Below are 18,077 nucleotides of genomic sequence, written 5' to 3'. Positions count from 1 at the left end.
CATTCTAAATGAAACCAAACATAATAAAATTGGGAATTCTCCTGTATTGGTAGGCAGAGATTTCATCAGTTCCTACTTGTTTATTAACTCAATTCTTGAGAGTTCACTATGTAACAAGACAAAATTCAGCTACTCCTGAACCTACCTTTCCTCTTTTTCTTACTTTGTTGGGGAACCTAAATTAGAAAAACAATCCACCTGCCTGATTGCCGTGACATGCCTAAAGGTGGGATGGGGCAGGGGAGGCACAGGTATTATCCGTGAATTTCCTGAGTACTTGGCGGTCTTCCCACCTCCTCCCCTGTCCTGTTCATCCTGTGCTCTGGAGCCAGCCAGGCATGTGACACACGCCACCCTTGCAGGCTCAGTCTCTAGTAGGATGTGGGTTTTTGTGTGTTGTAGCCCTAGTTGCAGCTGCAGAGCCTTATTAGGGAATGTATAGGAGGAAATGGAAGGACCTCCCTCCCGCTCACACCAGTCCTGTCACAGATGCCCCAGGTCACCTCCTGGCCTCAGGGCCTGTCTGCATTTAGAACTGCTGGATTAATTTTCACATCATTCTGACGTTCCCCAAGCTCCTCTGAAATTAGTTTGTTTAAAAAAGAAGGCCAGAGTTTAAAGACTTCTGTCTAGGGCAGTGCTACCCATGAACTGGCTGGCTGTGGATTTGTTCTGCAAACTGTATTCAATTTCATTTTCTCAGCACCTACCATGCCAGAACCTGGCTCCTTATAGGCATCCAGGTGATGTCTGTTGAAGGAGTGTATACCCTGGGAGGCACCTTACTGAGTCAATCCCCACTGGGCTTACAATCCAGTAACTGTGCACTTCACAAAGAAAGGGACTGGGACTTCTTATCCAGGTCTCTCTTTGGTTAAGCTTAGTGCCTGGCACATACTGGGCATTCAGAAACCTTCTTAGATGAAAAAAATGAATTCTGCATACCCATACAATGGCATATCATTCAGCCATAAAAAGGAATGAATTTCTAACACATGCTACAATATGGAAGAACCTTGACAGCATTATGCAAGGTGAAATAAGCCAGACACAAAAGGACTATTACTGTCCGATTCCACTTACGTGAAGTACCTAGAATCGTTAAATTCATAGAGACAAAAGATAATAGTGGTTACTAGGGGCTGGGGAAGAAGGAATGGAGGAGTTAGTGTTAAATGGGTACAGACCTTCTATTTAGGATGATGAAAAGAATTTGGAGATGGATAGTGGTGGTGAAAGTAATTGAAAGTAATGGCAAAAACAGCAATTACTTTTGCACCAACCAAATACTTATTGCTACTGAATTATATGCTTAAAAGTGGTTAAAATGGTAACTTTCGTGTTATGTATATTTTACCACAATAAAAAGACTGCCACGTAAAAAAGGAGAAGAGAAGACAAATATCCCTTTTCTTTACATCTACTTCTCTCCATCTGTTAAGCCTCCCTTTTTCTTTCAAACCTGGATAATGGGAGCTGTGAGATTCCTCTTTGAGGAATTCTCCCTGCCGAGGATTGGACATCAGTGCAGGTCCCACTGGGGGCTGCTAAGTTCACAGCCTTTCCTCTTGTCAGGGTCCCAGGGCTGAACAGGACCAGCCCTTGTTTTAACTGAGGGTACCCTGGTATGCTGTCCTTTGATTTCTGCAGCAGCAAAACAAAGAGCCACTTATGTAAGCACCAAGTCATGTCCAAAATCTGCCTCACCTGTCCACCAAGACAGAAGTCCTGCCATGATCTTTCTTCTGCCCTGTCAGGCTCTCTTTGCATGATGGATGGGTGTCGCGTTTCTTACAGCCGCGTAGAAGGAAACAGATTGAAAATATTCCCCTTCCTGCTATGAACTTGTTTACAAGATTAAAGGCAGGTATGCTTGAGAGGGCTGGGCAGACACTCTAGGATTATTTTTAATAATTCAGAGCACACCAAGTTCGAAAACTGGTCATGATGTCTTTTGTTTCTTGGTTTTTACAGCAAACTCTGCTTACACTACCTCCTTTCCAGCAGGGGAAAGGAAAATCGGTAACAGAGGCTTAATTCTGACACTTGTTCTTTATTAGTTCCAAAAAAGGGACCCAGCGGGTGTGTTTGTAAAGATGTCCGCGTGTGCTGCCTGGGTTTAAGAAGCCCCCACGAGTAGCTCATGGGGCTCAGGTGACCACCTCAGGCACAATTTGTTCCTTTCCTGTCCATGACACACAGACCACATTATTCACTCAGGCCTGCCTTTTATCAAAACAATATCTCTTTTCATCCCAAGGACCTCATAACGAAAGACCAAGCTACAAAGTCGTAGTGAAGAGATGGGACCAGACAGCTGGTGAAAGAGAAGCCAGCACTGCCCTTTGGAGGCAGCTGGGCCGGTGGTTTGGGCTCGCCAGGCTTCCCAAGCAGCTGCACAGGGTGGAAATCTTGCCCTGATGTTAAGTTTTCCTTCCCTCTCCTAGCGATGTCAATTGGTGTGTGTGTGTGTCTCTTTGCTGCACAAGGTGTGAAGTTGCTCTGTGGGCTAATGCAAGACATCTTTTGCATTGTGCAGAAGAGGAATTTCCAGGCTGCCCAGAGGAGGGACTTGGGAGTTGGGGGCGGGGTGGTACTTGCCTTCCCAAACAAAATCCAGAGCTAAGAAGGGAAAATGAGGCAGGGAGGGGAGGGAGCAGGGGCCAGGTGTCTGCCTTTCATCTGGATATTCAGGATGACACATCTGGTGCCAGGGAAACTGCTATTTCTAACTGACGGGGAAGCTTTGCAGTCAAGGGAGGGCTGAGCTGTCAGGTGAGCTAGAGATCAAGAATTATCATGACAGCTTCATGGCATGTGAAAGGCGCTGTGAAGTGCAGTATGATTTTAACCAGCGGTGGTTAAATTAGCTTCTCTTGGACCTGGTGTGATGTGCAGTCGGAGAGGGGCCGATGGCGGCTGGGAGTGCCAGGCGTGAAGAAGGTTGCAATTCAGAAGGGCTACTACCATTTAGAAAAGAAAGTGTATGTGAAAATTGGCTCTCCGTTTCTGAGTTTTGCCTAATAGAGGTGCCAGGCAGCAGTGATGGCATTAATTAGTAGCTTGTCAATTCCTTCGGTGAACCTCTCTGCGCCCCCTATTATAAATATTCCAAGGACCCAAAGTAACCCCTTGTCTGAACTTCCCCAATTTAAGATCTTGTCAAAATCTAACCACCTGTACTAGCTGGCTAAGCAGCCTTGACTAACCGTTTTGCCCTGTGCTCTTGCATTCCACAGGATTGTCTATGCAAGACTGAGCCAGTGAGGGAACGAGCGAGTGAGCGAGTGAGCGAATGACTTTCTGAAAAACTTCCACTCAAAAGTGAACTGAGGAAGTGCCTTTTAATAAGTAATCAGCCAGAGGAAATCAGGCTCTGTCTAGCCATCCAGTAATGCTTGCCTATTCATTGGGGACTTTTCAAAAGTCTGGAGCAGGAGGGTCTATGATTTGATGAGCCATTGCTTGGGAAATTCTAGGAAGAAAAAAATAATGTGAGCAATTTTGTGTGTGTCTGTATATATGTACACACACATACATGCGTGTTAATATATATCATATGTAAATTAAAGGCGGTACATTAACCCTCTGTGCCAAAAATTTTACAAAAGTTCACTCATTTTATCCACATAGGCAAACATTCTGTTTTTATTTGTAAAAACTGAAGTCCAGAGAAGCCAATAATTGGCCAGTCTGGAACTTGAACGTGGGTCTGTTTGACTCCATAATCCATGCTTTTAACCACTGCCTTCAGAATAAGAATGGCTAACTTTTTAAGAGCCTGCAGGTCCTCGTTACGCTAAGTGGCACAGCCAGCCTGCCAGCTCCTGAAGTCTGGGTGCTATGTGATCTTTGCACTTTCCCCTTCACAGCTTCTGTGCCAAATCCGAGCAGAGCTGCCCCAAGGCTTCCAAGCTGTAATCCCTGCAGAAGGTGCCCAGGAGACCATAATAATAAGAACCCAAGTCTTTGTGATGCAGCCAGCTCAGGACCTGTCTGTGCATTGAAAATTTGTGGACGTTGATTTGTAACACCAGGGCTGTGACGCTGAGTAGCCCACCTGAGGATAACAGGCACCAACGTCCTGTTTCCAAATCCTGCTTTCCTAGGACGCACCCAGCCCCCACTGAAGTTTCTGGGGGAGTAAATAGCTATTCACCTGTCCAAGCCTCCCTGGATTTATGGCTTGGCAGCTCCCTTCTGCCTGCACCACCGTACTGTGTACTGCAAACACAGATGACCTTTGCAGCGATTTCGTCCCAACTTGCTTCCATAAAGAAAACCTGTTTTGTATTGACATTGTTTGGAGTAAGTTCTGCCTATGTTAAACTCCCTTAGCCCCTGCCCCTGGAATTTCAGCCCAGACAGGCGAAGTGCTTGCAATTTCAAGAGCAAGGGGGAGGGTGCCTTGAAAGCATCCCCAGCTTCCATCCATCTGAGTCTTTGGTCCAGTGGCTTCAGGCAGATGGAGTTGCTCCCCTTCCTTCTAGTTTTCGAATCTCTCCCTAGAAGGGAAGAGGTTGCAGGCTCAAATTGGCCCACTGGCAATAGGGTGCTTTGTGGGACATTTTCTTACAAGTTGGTTCCCATGTGGTATTTGTTAGTCACAGCTAATTATTAAGTCCTTTGGCTGAAGCAATAGACATTGTTCCCTTGGATTCCCCCCTCCTCCTTTCCCCCCTCGCCCCCTATTGCTACACAACAAAACCCATTGTGGGGCTCTGGAGGTTGGCTGTGCACGTATTTTCCAGTGAACCCCTGATGGGCTCACTGCTGGGGTTTCATGTTTCAGGTTGAAACTCAACTGGATAAAGCATTATTCATTGGCACTGACACATTCAGTGTTCTGCTCTGTATAGATATTTCTCTCACACTAGACTTGGTCCTTCACAAGCAGTTTAGGTCATTCACTGAGAGCAATTCACTGCAATTACTCAGAACATGGATAATCTGCACAGGACTATAAAATATTAGGATTTTTAGATTATGGAAAGATCATCAAGTGGCAGGTTTGGCCAGCTGTGCTCAGAGGTGCAGGTTGGAAAGGAGGAGGGAGCTGAGTGAGTGAGCAGGCTCCAAGTTTCTTCTTCCCAGTCCCCACCTTTGCATTTGCCCGCTTTGTGCATTGCATTTCTGCATAAGATTTCTACAACCTAAAAGCAATCTTGAAATCCAGTAATTGAGTCCATTCACTCATTCATTTCTCAGGTGAGGAAACTGAACCAGTGAGGAGCTTTTGCTAACCTAAGGTTCAGGTGAGCCAGTGAATTAATAGCACGAGAATTAGCGCGCACATCTCCCCACTTCTGTATGCCCCATTTGTTATGCCACGCTGAGATAATTCTGGAATCCATCAGTGGCCTGGTTTTCCCACTGCCTGCCACTGTCTTGTGGAAACACCTTACCTAGAGGATTTAGAGGACTGGAAAGCCCCCAGAACAGCCATATCATACTATGTTTTACCAAAGGCCACCGCAGTTGCACATTCCATGGCACCTCTTGGAGTTGTACAGTACACAGACTAAGATACTGTATGAAACAGCCTTATTTTTACTTTACCTATGTGAGAGCAAAAACTGAAATTTGGCTAGTAGGTTTTGGTCAGCATTGTGCAAGGGAAGAACCCAAGCTTTGGAGCCAGCAGATCCAGGTTCAGATCTTGGCTCTACTACTTACTGGTCCTGGGAATATGGGCAAGTTACTTGATATCCCTGATGTTCAAGTTTTTAACTAAAAATAGAGTTGATAATACCTACCTTAAAAATTGCTGTGAAGAACTAAATTCAATAACTTATGTAAAAGCTCTATGTAAAAGCACATCAAGGCCATGATAAATGTTTTTTTTTTTTCTTTTTTTTCTTTTTTCCCGGAATATAACTGTTCTTCTTCTCATACACCTAAGGATCTGAGTTGAAATGAAAGACAGACATTGTTAAAGTTCACCCTTAACTTGGAAACTTCTGGATTTTGTCACAGCTTAACATTAACCAAATGAAATTTGGGGTCTCTGTAAATATAGGCTATAGGTTTGTCTTATCTTTTACAGAGCACTTATAAAACTGAGGATTTCTTGGGGGAATATGGCTTTGGGGTTTTAAGAGAAAATTCTGCAAGGGAAAACCGGAAAGACTGAAAAATTTAAGCCCTGTTCCTTTGCCTCTGGAAGCCCCTGGGTGTCCCGTGGGATCAAATGTTGACTGTCCTTGCTGACAGCAAAATCAGATCCCCTCGTTGTACCAACTACCTGAGTGTGTTTGAGACTTGTTAAAATCCTTCTTTATCAGATGTCCAGATGAGAACCATAGGCCCAGAAACTTGTTTTCAAAATCTAGCAAAACAGATGCTTTTGCTTGTTTTTCTCTGCCTCTCTTTGTCCAAAATGTTCACTGAGTTTTCATTGGATTTTGAAGTTGCCTTTTTGTTTTGTTTTTACTTTTAAGACAAACCTTTGAAGAGGGTCACTGTAAAATGAAGGGGAAGGATGGGCATCCCGAATGAGAAAAGCTCTATTTTAGACTCTAATAAAAATGTTTAAGAACCTGAAGGTGAAGAATCTTAAAGGACAAGAGAGAAAGACCAATTCGTTGAACTCTAAAAGGGTCTACCTGGCATTATCCCCAGGCTTCCAATGCCAGATGCCTCCCAAGCAAATTGAGGTAGGAAAGAGAGCACTACCTTCTCCTCTCTAAAAGCACTGCATCTAACTGAGCAAGGCAGTGCGGCTCGGGCGGGGCTGTGTTGACTGACCATGTGCCATATGTCAGCTGAAGCCCAGGGCCACTCCCAGCGCCTGCATTTTATAGCCAGCTCAGATGTTGTAGGTACTGTATCAATTTTCTATTTCTGCTCTATCAAGTCACAGCAACTTTAGTGGCTTCTAACAACACGTATTTATCTTACAAATACATTGGTCAGAAGTCTGACATGGATCTCACTGGACTAAAATCCAGGTGTCAGCAGGGCTGCAGTTTTTTGGAGGGTCTATAGGAAGATCTGGGTTTTTCTTAACTTTTCCAGCTTCTACAAGTTGACCACATTCCTTGTCTCCTAGTCTCCTTCTTCTGTGTTCAAAGCCATCAATAGCAGGTTGAGTCCTTCTCACATTGCATCACGCTGATCTTCTTTTCCACCTCCCTTTTCCACTTTTAGGGACCCTTGGGGTTACATTGGGCTGACCTAGATAACCCAGGATAATCTTACTATTTTCAGGTCAGCTGAATTCCATCAGTGACCTTAATTTCCCTTTGCCATGTACAGTAACATTCACAGGTTCCAGGTATTAGGATGTGGACATCTTGGAGTGGAGGAGACATTATTGCTTACCCCAAGTACATATAATAATTGTATGTATTAGGACTTCTTACGTTTCAAGAAACTGGATCTAACTAAGGTTAATAAAAAGAACAAGACTTTATTGGCTCGTAGAAGGAAAAGTTCAGTTGGCTTTGGGTAAAGCTGGATCCACGTGTTCAACAACATCATTAGAGTCCTCTCTTTTTTTGTCTGGGGTTTCTTGTGGTGGTTTCTCAAGCAAGGGCTATCTATAGGACAGATAAAATAGCTCCCTGGCAATTCTAGGCTCATATAAGTCTTAAGACTCAGGATCCCAGAGAGAAAAACCATGACCGCTTCTTAGATAGCACCAGCCAAAGCCTGAGGGTGACTCTCGTTGACACAACTTGGGTCATATGTACATCCCTGAGACTCAGTCTAGAGCAGCGATGGAATCAATTTTACCAGAAGCACATGTACTGAGTGGGAAAGGGAGTGGTTCTCCAAACGAACTCAGATGTTGTCACCAAAAGACGGAGGAAAGATCTGAACAGGCAAAAGCAATAGGTGTCCACTCCACCATGTTATTACTGGATTTCAGAACCATGAAATTGATACATTATTCCAGTTCAGAGCTCATTAGGCTTCAAGCAACAAGATACCCAAACCTGAAAGAGTACAGAAGAGTCTCACCCAGAGCAAGGAGAAAATTAATTCAGATAGTATATAAGAAGAGGAATTGCATGGTGGTAAACATTGGTTTTGGAACCAGACTGCCTGGGTTTATATCCAAGTTGTTAATTGTGTTTACCTAACCTCTCTGTGCCTCAGTTTCCTCATTGTAAAATAGAGATGATAATAGTGCCCACCTCATGAGTTTGCTGCGAGGCTTAAATGAGTTAATACAAATAAAGTGCTTAGAGTGGTACCTTGACACAGAAAAAGCATTAAATAAAACAATAGCTATAATAATTCTTCTTCTTCTCATATTCTTATTTCTGTTATGAACAAGCACCCTGGGCATGTTCTTAAGGACTTGGAAAGTGGTTAGGAAGCAAGTCTGATACTTTCCTGGTTTCTCCTTTTCTGGCTAGGGCTACACAGTCTCCTCTCTGGAACTTTCTCCACCATATCAGCATGAACTGAGGTTTGCACGTGTACCACAGATTTTTGTATGGCTTTCGATGACCATTCTTCTCCCTCTGGTCTTGACTATATGTGTCCACCACCAAATGAATGCTGTGTCAGTGTTTGTAAGTTCAAATTCTTGAAAGAATCTGATTAGTCTGGCCAGTGACTGGCTTTAAATAAGGGTGCACTCCGTTTGATTAGCTGTGACTGACAAGGTTAGGGTCACCTTATACACAGGTTTACCTCTTTCATTTGGCATGGAAGGGGCGGCTTAAGCTGAAAGGGTAAGTTGGGCTTGGCCAGAAAATTGACCAACTTGTTTGTTACATGTATGCCTTAGCAAATTAGAATTTACCCACAGAACAAAATAGAACAGTTTTAAAGAACACTGATAAGATCTAGACGTTTTGGAATAGGATGACACTGGGAACTACTTAGTTCTAATGTGATTTAGCCTGTAGTATTTGCAGAGAGAAATTGATCAGTCTCCTATTACCTGTATTTTAAATGGTAGAGACATTTTCAGCACCAATCAGAAATGCTCAGTGGATGGACAAAGACTCATTTCCTTCTACATTGGAACATCAATCTCAAAAACTCATTCCTGAAGCAGAAGTTCCTGGGATTGGAAAAAACTCACGCCATTGTCAGGAGAGTAGATTCCAGAGTGACCAGGGATGTCTCCAAATCTTCCTTTTGGTGGCAGGAGAAAAGTTCTACATTTACTTTCTGTTTACTGTGTTCCTTCTCACTTTTCAGAGCCCCCATTTTTTTTGGAAATCTCACTCCAGGGTATGCAAACCATCTTAATGGACAGAGGTGTCTGTATCAGAGCCCTCATCCTTTTCTCCAAGGACTTAGTGAGAATCTTTCTGAAAAAGTAGTTCCACAGTGATTGCGAGGGAGAAGGAGTACTGCAGAATTTCTTAGCTGTGAGGCACTACAGGAAGGGTGGAAATGCTTTGGATCAGGGCTGGGTATCTTAGGAAGCACTGAGATTTGGGGGAAGACAAAGCATTGTCAAGATTTTGATAGAGGCCTGCTGGGAAAGTCTCCACTGTAAAGGCTCCTGTGCCCCTTTCTAGTGGAACAATTCGTAGGCTCCACGCTTGCTTTCAAATGGATTGGTTTTGAAGCAGTCAACAAAAAAGCATCCTGCTGCCAGGGCCAACCATCAAAAAGAGAAAAGAGAGCAATGCAAACCGTGGGGGAATGTGCGAGAGAGAAATATTGCAGAGCGGAGCCGTGGCTCTGCTGGCCTGATACCATGTGCATTATCTCCCCCAAAGGACCCCGTGGTTTAATGGATGGGGCTTTAACCTACCCAGAGGTCAGTCTCTGCTGGACAAGTGGAACCTCATCCCTGAGGGCATTGACATACTCATGACACATGGACCTCCTCTAGGTAAGTGAAGCAAAGGTTGTCCTTTGTCATCCAGATGCCTTTTTTTTCCAGGCATAATGAATAATGCTTCAGGGACATAATCATTTTCCTCCAAAAAAAAAAAAAAAAAGTGAATACGAAAAGAAAAGTCAATGTCTTTAAAGAAACTCAGTATGATAATTAAACTCAGCAGTTCTGCTGGGCTTACAGGTGTTCTTGAAATTAAATTTTTTGATTTAGTCAAGTCAGGGAAAAATCAAATGAGTATGGTGCACCACAGTCTTTTGAGCTTGATAATTTATTTTAAGAACTGTATTCACTTTGGAGTAAGGGGGTGGGGTGGAGAAAGGAAGGAAGATACAGACCTCCCAATCACAGCACTTTTGAATGGCAATGAAATGATGGAAATTTTTGTTCAAAGGAGCTCATTTTCCTATTCCATATAATGCTGGAACCTGGGAGACCTTTAAAGTTTAACATTTGAGCTGATAATTTTAGAAAAGAATCCTTTTTTTTAAGCTGAGGTATTTCAGTAAGAACTTACACTGAAAGTTACTTAAGGATACTTATCCTACAGGCACATGGAGCCTGCATCCAGATTTATATTGTCTGTGCTTCAAAGCCTACCCACGAGTGAGCCACATTACGGGTCAGAGAATGATCATTTGACTTATTATCTTCTAATTTTTCACGAACTTGTTATCTGTTGGTTTAGCTACAGAACATTCTTCAACAAGGACTACCACCCTGATTCCACATCTACTCAGTACTCATTACGCCAGGACCCTTTCTAAACAACTAAGGTGTGCTCAAGAAATTCAGATGTTCCACTTCTAATAGAAGAGTGTTCGATTTTTTCTTTGTTTTTAAAATTGTGGCTAAATACACACACATACACACATATCACATGAAATCTACCCTTTTAACACATTTTTCAGTGTACAGTGCTTAAAGAGTTTCTTAATCATGTTGGTTTGGAGAGAGGGGAAAAACACTTTCTACAAATATAAATAATTTCCACAAATTTTCATGTGGTTTGGGGTTTTTATTCATGTTACTCCCCTCCTCTGTCATCCCTAAAAAGAAAAAGAAAAAAACTAACCCTCATTTCCTAATGCAGGTTCAACCTTTGTAGATATTTTCTCCTCCAAGGCACTTGGTGCTTCTCTCCTTCTCTTGCAAGGGAAGTGGCCCATGTTTCACAAAGAAACAGTGGAAGTGAGCACCACAGCGGAGGCCATAGTGGCACATTTTAGTAATGGGGGAAGTAAGAGAAGAAGAGCCAGCTCTCTTGCAGACATGGGAATTGTACAGATTTGCACAGGATCAGCAGTTCCTCACTTTTTTAACACTTCAGAATCACCATTCCCATGCTTTTTCATCATCCCCAGACCACCCTAACCCATGTTTTAAAATATTACACTTGTCAACAACCTTTATCAAGTCATAATTAATTAAGTTCCCTATTTTACAACCGTTAGAGTAGCTACATCATTAAATTGCTAGGTAAATATTCTGATCAGCACGAGTTACCCAGTGAGAGCACCCTACAGAGTTATCTTTTCAGCTACCTTCATCCTTTTGTCTGAGCAGCCTAATTGGGTGCAGGCATGATTTCCCTTTGGTGTTTATTTCAAGGGACTTGGCCATCTTCAGCAGAGAAACATTTACATGACTGGGGTATTATTTGAAATATAACTTTGAACAGAACAAACTTATCAAGTCATTGATTTTGGTATAAAAGCCAATGGCAATAGGAGTAAGTCTGAACTGTAGACTCCAAGGATTTCAGACATCCCAGGAACTCTTAATAGGGAAGCTAGCATCCCTCTCTTTATGGTAAAGGTGGAGTCAATGAGAGAGTGGCTGTGAGTAGAGAATAGTGACAGCTACATCAAGGAGTTCCCAAATAAAAGGTCAGGCAAAGTTTTCATAAGGTATTATTGAACCTTAGTTGATACAGCTATCGGGATTCTTGTGGAAACGTGACATTGGAGAGGGGAGTGGAAAGATTGGCTTTGAATTTCTTCCTACTGGTGAGGGGCGCCACACTGCTGTGGGACTTCACTATTACGGTATGAGTAAGATGCTTTCTCAGATGTTTGCATATGAAATGGAATATGTTCCCCCTTCAGGAAAAACACATGCATGAGGTAATATGCCAGTCAATGTAGCTTAAGGATTCTGCCCCACCATTTAAAAAGTTTTGAAAATGCTGAATAGATTTTTGCTAGCGACCTCACTTCCATCTATTCTCAGACTCTCTGGTCACTCCTTAAACCCCCGCAAATGTGTCTTTACAGAGACACTGAACGTTCATGTGTGCAGTTTGGCCCGACAAAGCAGAAAGCTGTTCCTTACTCCCCAGTTATTTCTAAATAATAGAAATAACCTAATGGCGCTGTGGAATGGATTTCCAGAGATTACAATTTAGCCTTTCATCCTACCTGCCTTCTTTATGCCCTATCCTGCTGAGGCGTATGGATTCCATTCCAGGCCATAATCATCCAGATAGCTGACTTTTGCTATAATTGATGTCAGTTTTTATGGATTTTCTGCATTAAGTGTAGAACTAAGTGGCTTTTACTTTAAAAGTAGTCAATTAGCCCCAGCTTGCTGGATGCCACTGTGAGGTCACATTTTTGCCTGTCGCTGGAGAGGACAGGACCACAGCGACAACCTGGCTTTCCAAAGCTTTGGTCATCGGGAACCACAAGAGGTAAGACTTAGTGTATCTAAAGAGAGCTGGGTATCTTGTGACCAGTTTACAGGCAGCCCCTCCCAGACCTTCTTCTTTGAATCATCTTGGAAGTAAACTGCTATAAGAAAGCTATAATAAAAAAGAGAAAGTAACTGAATTGACGGAGAAAGAGATATTAATGGGACTGCCGGGAATAAATGTCATTGAGCTCATGAAGAAGATTTGAAACCCATGGTTGAATAAATCAAATCTCTTACAGAAAAAAAAAAAATGTTAATTAACAGGAAGAAAAAAAAATGGAAACCAAAAAAAAAATTTCAAGAATCTAAAGAAGACAAAGTGACGAGTGAAAAGTTTCTTAAAAGCCATTGTGAGCTTTAATGGAGGGGCTAGGATTACAGATAATGTAATAAACCTTCTGTGAGTTATGGCTTCCTGAAAGTCTAAATGAAACCTTACCTGAAGAAAGAAAATTAAGTGTATTGATTGCATTTTGCCCTTAGGTTTTCGAGACTGGGTTCCAAAGGAGCTTCAAAGAGTGGGCTGTGTGGAGCTGTTAAACACGGTTCAGAGGCGAGTCCGGCCCAAGCTCCATGTGTTTGGTGGAATCCATGAAGGTAAGAACAGCGGAAAAGAATTCAAAACATGTTATGTCTCTATCCATGATCTCAGTCTACAACTAGGAATAACTGGAGTAGTTGTTTTCAAACTTTTTAGCAGCGGGACCCTCTTATAAGATGAAGTCTTATGAGAAATATCTGCATATAAAGCTGATAAATATTTTATGTGGACCTTCTCTCTTGTAAGCAGAGTGGAAAGTAGGAAGCACGTCTGGTCTACTTTACTGCAAACCCAGCATTCCCCCTGGCAGCTTCTGGAATCTCAGGGCTTTAACGAGGAATGTTTGATAACCACTGCTTTAGAGCAACTCCGAGGTACACAAGGAGTCATTTTCTCCTTAAGAGAGTTAGAAGAAAAGGTCTGGATATTAGAAGATATTTTAAGCCTGTATAGTCCCCTCCTACCTGTAAATATTGTGTTTCATACGGAATTAACACAAAGACCCAGGAAGACAAGGCATTCTCTGAAAAATAGCTTGGGACATGCAGTGAAAGGTATGTAACAGAAGTGGCGGGAACCTGCACATTTGCAGGTAGACTTTTCCTTACTAACCTCAGAAAACTATTTCAGACTTCTCAGAAGTCAACAGAGCTATTAGCTCAGGCTGAGGTTAAGCAGAATAATTAAATCTGTCTTAAATGGGAACTGGTCCAGTTGCCGTTTTTCTGCCTTTCAAGGTAAGCTGAGTCAGGTTCACAGAACCAAAAGCCTCACAGGAACCTTCAAGGGAGCTGGGTTTTCTCCAACCCACCTTTTTCAAATCATGGGTAACTGGGCTTTGGGACAGACACAAAGCCTTCTTTCAGCAAGCCTAAGGGTTTCTGTCCCTAGCCAACTTTCCCAGTTCCACACGCTTGTGTGCAATGGCCATGTTTACGTGGGCAGCCGCTATATTCTCTCCAGCTCCTGCTTATGGCAGCTCTCTGGAGTTATTTATGAATCTGCAGTCAGGTTGAGGTGTTTAAGGCTGTGTGCCTGAGGAAGCAAAAAGCAAAGTTGGCTTTTTCGAAGCCCACAAATCCAGTGGCTTCCTGGTTAGGTGGGTAATAAAGAGCATATTGAAAATCATCCTACTGAGGCCAGAGAAAATTCAGCTTGCTCCAAGTGCAGGTACCAGCTGAGTGGGTGGAAAGCAGGGTGCAGCTCCCAGAGAGCGGATGTCAGCCTGCCCTGGCTTTGAGCTGTGCTCCCTGTAAAGGAGGATACTGCCCTAAGGTATGATGGAGGGAACACCAGTGATGGGGGAGTGCCTGAAGGGGAGACTAGGGAGGTGGGGCCTCATATGTAAACTAAGCAGCATTTCTGGGGGACTGTTATTCTGAAAACAGATCTGAATTCCTGCAGCATGCCTCTGAGTTTGCATTTTATCCTTAAAAAAAAAAATCATTAATTACCTTTAAACTAGCCAGACAATTGGGGAATTCCACCAAAGCCCCAAAATAATAAACTTGCCTAAAAGGGAGGAGATCATATTCAAATAAACTTGTCTCACTTTTATTCACTTAAGACAGCTGAAGAGGGCAGGAAGAGGGCAAATACCAACCTCTTGATGGAGAGAGATAACAAGACTTTATGACCCCAGAACTAAACAGCGCAGATTTTAAATGCCTCTTTTCTTTTCTTAAGGGATTTTTCCATTGACCCTCATTAAGTTCTCCACAGGCTTACTTGGAGAAATTTTAGCAAATGTGGAAAAAAGCCTTTTCATTTACTTCTATATATCTTGGTAATTTTATTTTTTTCACAGCTATATTTTTATGCGCCACAAGAGCCTGATACCCACATAGAATTACAATCTTAGTTGAAGAGGCTATAAGGCAAATATAAGGTATTAAGGGAAATGTGCAAACTTGCAAACATGCTAAACATTTTAACATAGTAAAAATTATCAAGGGAACATATATACCAAACACCTAGGGAAACAGCTTTCTCCCAATAAATCACAAAAGGTTTATATTGCATATGGGAAGTGTTTTTGCTTGATCTAGTATCCAGGTAGGCTTAGGAAACAGTGACCTAGGGTGATATTTCTACACATCACTTGGGCATGCGATTAGTGGACACTTTCGAATGAAATGGAATTGTATTAAGGCCACACAATTCAAAAATCATGTATGGTTAACTTTCGTAAAGGCAGTTAAGAGATTATTTCATAAATAAGTAAATTAAGTGTCTACATTTCTTAACTCTCAATGCAGTATCCTTTCTCCCTCACCTACCCCATATCACACTTGGAATTTGGCTGTGTTTGCCCCTGAGGAGTAATCCTTCTATCACTCATTTTATTCCCTAGAACTCAACCATTAACACAAGGCTTTGAAATGAAAATCTTATTTTAAAAAGAGGAAAAAAAGTTTTTCTTTATTCTCCCTGGTAAAGAAATCACAGCCCTTCTTCAACAAGTTTAGCATGGAAATAAAGAAAAAAATAATCGCTCTTAGTTGAAGAAGATTCTCCCGTTTAAAGAAAATAGAGTAAAATTGGGCAGTAGCTTCTGAAAGTCATTATATCTGAGGAGGCTCAACTGAATTTCATCTCACTGTCCACTGACAAAATTTTTTTGTTTTCCTTGCCTGACAGCCCTACATTCCGTCACTCTCATTTGTATATATTACAGTAAATGTGACACTCTCTCCCCACAGGTTATGGCATCATGACCGACGGTTACACAACGTACATCAATGCCTCGACGTGTACAGTCAGCTTTCAACCGACCAACCCTCCAATTATATTTGACCTTCCAAACCCACAGGGTTCCTGAAGCTCTAAATGCCCTATTGGAATGTGAGGGAAGGTCTATAAACTGCCATTTTTCTAATTATAAACTTACATTCTCTTACTCATTTCCAAACCCTGTGAGTTCTTTTTGTAAATTGTTGGAACACAAATGATGCTAGAGGTTGTGCTTCTTCTTTATTTTATTTTATTTTAAATGGGGCATCCATTTGAAATCAGAGGAACATTGTGAATTTGTAAAATGACTTCTGTTTTCTCAAAGGCCATGCCATTGTAAATTGTTAGTGTTCGCCAAAGGACAGCCAAGCTTTCTTTTAAAAAGTGATAAAAGTCTTATTTTAATATGCTTTAAGCTGAAAAAAAAATAAGAAACAGGTAGGCAGTGTTTTAAAAACCAACAGAGATTTGCACAACTGTTTAAGAGTATTGTTTGAAATATTTTAATTTTCGATGTTTTGTTGTTGTTGTTTTCTTGGTAATGCTTCTTTTTTGCAGATGTGGTCCCGATTTATAGCAATCTTCTCAACAGAAGCTGGCATGGAAAAGACGTCTTTTCACACTCACTATAAAGAAAGCTGCATTGAGAAGAAAATGGCTGTCATTTAAAGGATGGTTTAGCTAGTGAGATTCCTATTGTGGATATACAAGGTCTCTTGTTTGTTTGTTTCTTTTAAATTATTTTAGCTTTAAAAATACAGAAATGGAATCTGTCAAGAGCAGGTATCTCATACGGTTAAAAAAATGAACATGCAGACTCCTTTTCAATATGGGTTTATATATATAAGTATTTTTTGTGTATTATGACTACGTTAGGAGTTTAATATTGCCAAGGACAGTACAACTGCAAAGGGATGCTGTATAGCAGCACATCAGAAGTCGGAAGGAACTGACATATTTTCTCAGAACTCAAGGTCTTAAAGAGCTTGAGTTAAATCTAGGTACAGTTACAGGCGTGTATAGACTTAAATGGATGCAATGGAAGCTAACTAAAATAAGGCTTAGTTGTCCTTTCTATTTAAATACCCCGAATTGTCTTCTTACTTCCTCTCCCCTCTCCCATTTTGCACTGTGTGTCGATGCAATCTTCGCTAGCACAAAATATTGTCGCTAATAGTCATTTCTGTTTTCCCATTGTAAATGCTGTTGAGCTTTATTCTATTTTACGTTACCTTGTTAATGAAATTTAGGAAAGCAGTTGTTTCTTTAAATTTATTGTGATATTCTATATCTAGCGGCCTTTATATGCAAATAAAATTGCAAGATTTTTAAATTCGTGCTGTTTGGAGGGTTGGCTGGTGGAGGATGGTAGTTTCGTCCTGAGAAAGGAGGGATTTATTCATATGTAGCATCAGTAATGCCTTTCAGAAGAATTAGAATAAGTGATTTTTTCCCCTAATTTTCAATAAATTTTTATTACCCACCATTCACAGGCTGGCAGATAGATCGATAAGGCACTCAGTGCACTCTTTCCTTCCATCATGCTGTCATCTCTCTTGCCTTAGATTTCATCTTTGGCTGTTGTAATTTCTACAGGAACAGAGAGACTGCAGTTAAGGCTGTGGATGTATTTTGGGCAAGTTTGTGATAGTGAGTTTAGGGAAACAGTCTATGACACAGTAATCACTATACATTCTCATCTTCCCCAAGAGCAGTCACCATTTCCTTCTCACTGGTGTTTTTAGTGATGCCCACCCACAAAATGCTGTGGCAACCAAGAGGGGATAGGCAGAAGGGTGGCGAAAAACAGATAAAATAAAAAACATCACACGGAAGAACCACTGAAGCAAAACAGCATAATCTTGGATCTGCAGTGCACCCCCAAAGTCTTATGTGTCAGGGCTCTTTGGATTATATTCTGGATATATGTTTCTTCCTTTCTACCCATTGTGGATCCTTTGGTGCAATTTCTGAAAGGAATTCTTGATTTCGGTACCAGCAGAATTTGAGAGAATGTTCTAGGCCAGAATTCCCGCTCAGATTCACATGTAACCATCTTGGTCTGTTGTAGTTATTAATAGTTATTAAGTATCTTGGATGTCACCATAGGCTGTGGTGGACATTTGGGTCAAGCTTGCAGAGCAGATGCTTGAGCTTCCCATGGGCTTCCTAGAGGGAGCTCATGACCGTCGCAGCTAACATGGACCAAAAGAGGTACTATGACAAATGGACCACCCTTCCTTGACCTTCTACATCAGTAGAAGAGGGTGTTCACGTAAAGCCACATCCTAGGGG

General features: G+C 41.8%; 1 protein-coding gene across 7 annotated transcripts in view; it reads left to right on the top strand.

The window, feature by feature from the left end:
- Positions 1-17,115, top strand: part of MPPED2 (metallophosphoesterase domain containing 2) — a 177,045-nt gene extending 159,930 nt beyond the window's left edge. For all 7 annotated transcript variants that reach the window (XM_009186384.3, XM_009186385.4, XM_009186386.3 and 4 more), the window contains 3 exons: positions 9,693-9,808; positions 12,992-13,105; positions 15,752-17,115. In XM_009186384.3, coding sequence (XP_009184648.1) covers positions 9,693-9,808; positions 12,992-13,105; positions 15,752-15,870 — 349 coding nt within the window. In that variant the 3' untranslated portion in view covers positions 15,871-17,115. The remainder of the gene's footprint in view (positions 1-9,692; positions 9,809-12,991; positions 13,106-15,751) is intronic.
- The last annotated feature ends 962 nt before the right edge of the window (positions 17,116-18,077 follow it).

This window comes from Papio anubis, chromosome 12 (genome assembly GCF_008728515.1).
Source record: "Papio anubis isolate 15944 chromosome 12, Panubis1.0, whole genome shotgun sequence".
Taxonomy (NCBI): Eukaryota; Metazoa; Chordata; class Mammalia; order Primates; family Cercopithecidae; genus Papio; species Papio anubis.
Note: the sequence above shows the minus strand (reverse complement) of the source record. Positions and strands in the feature narration are given on the sequence as shown.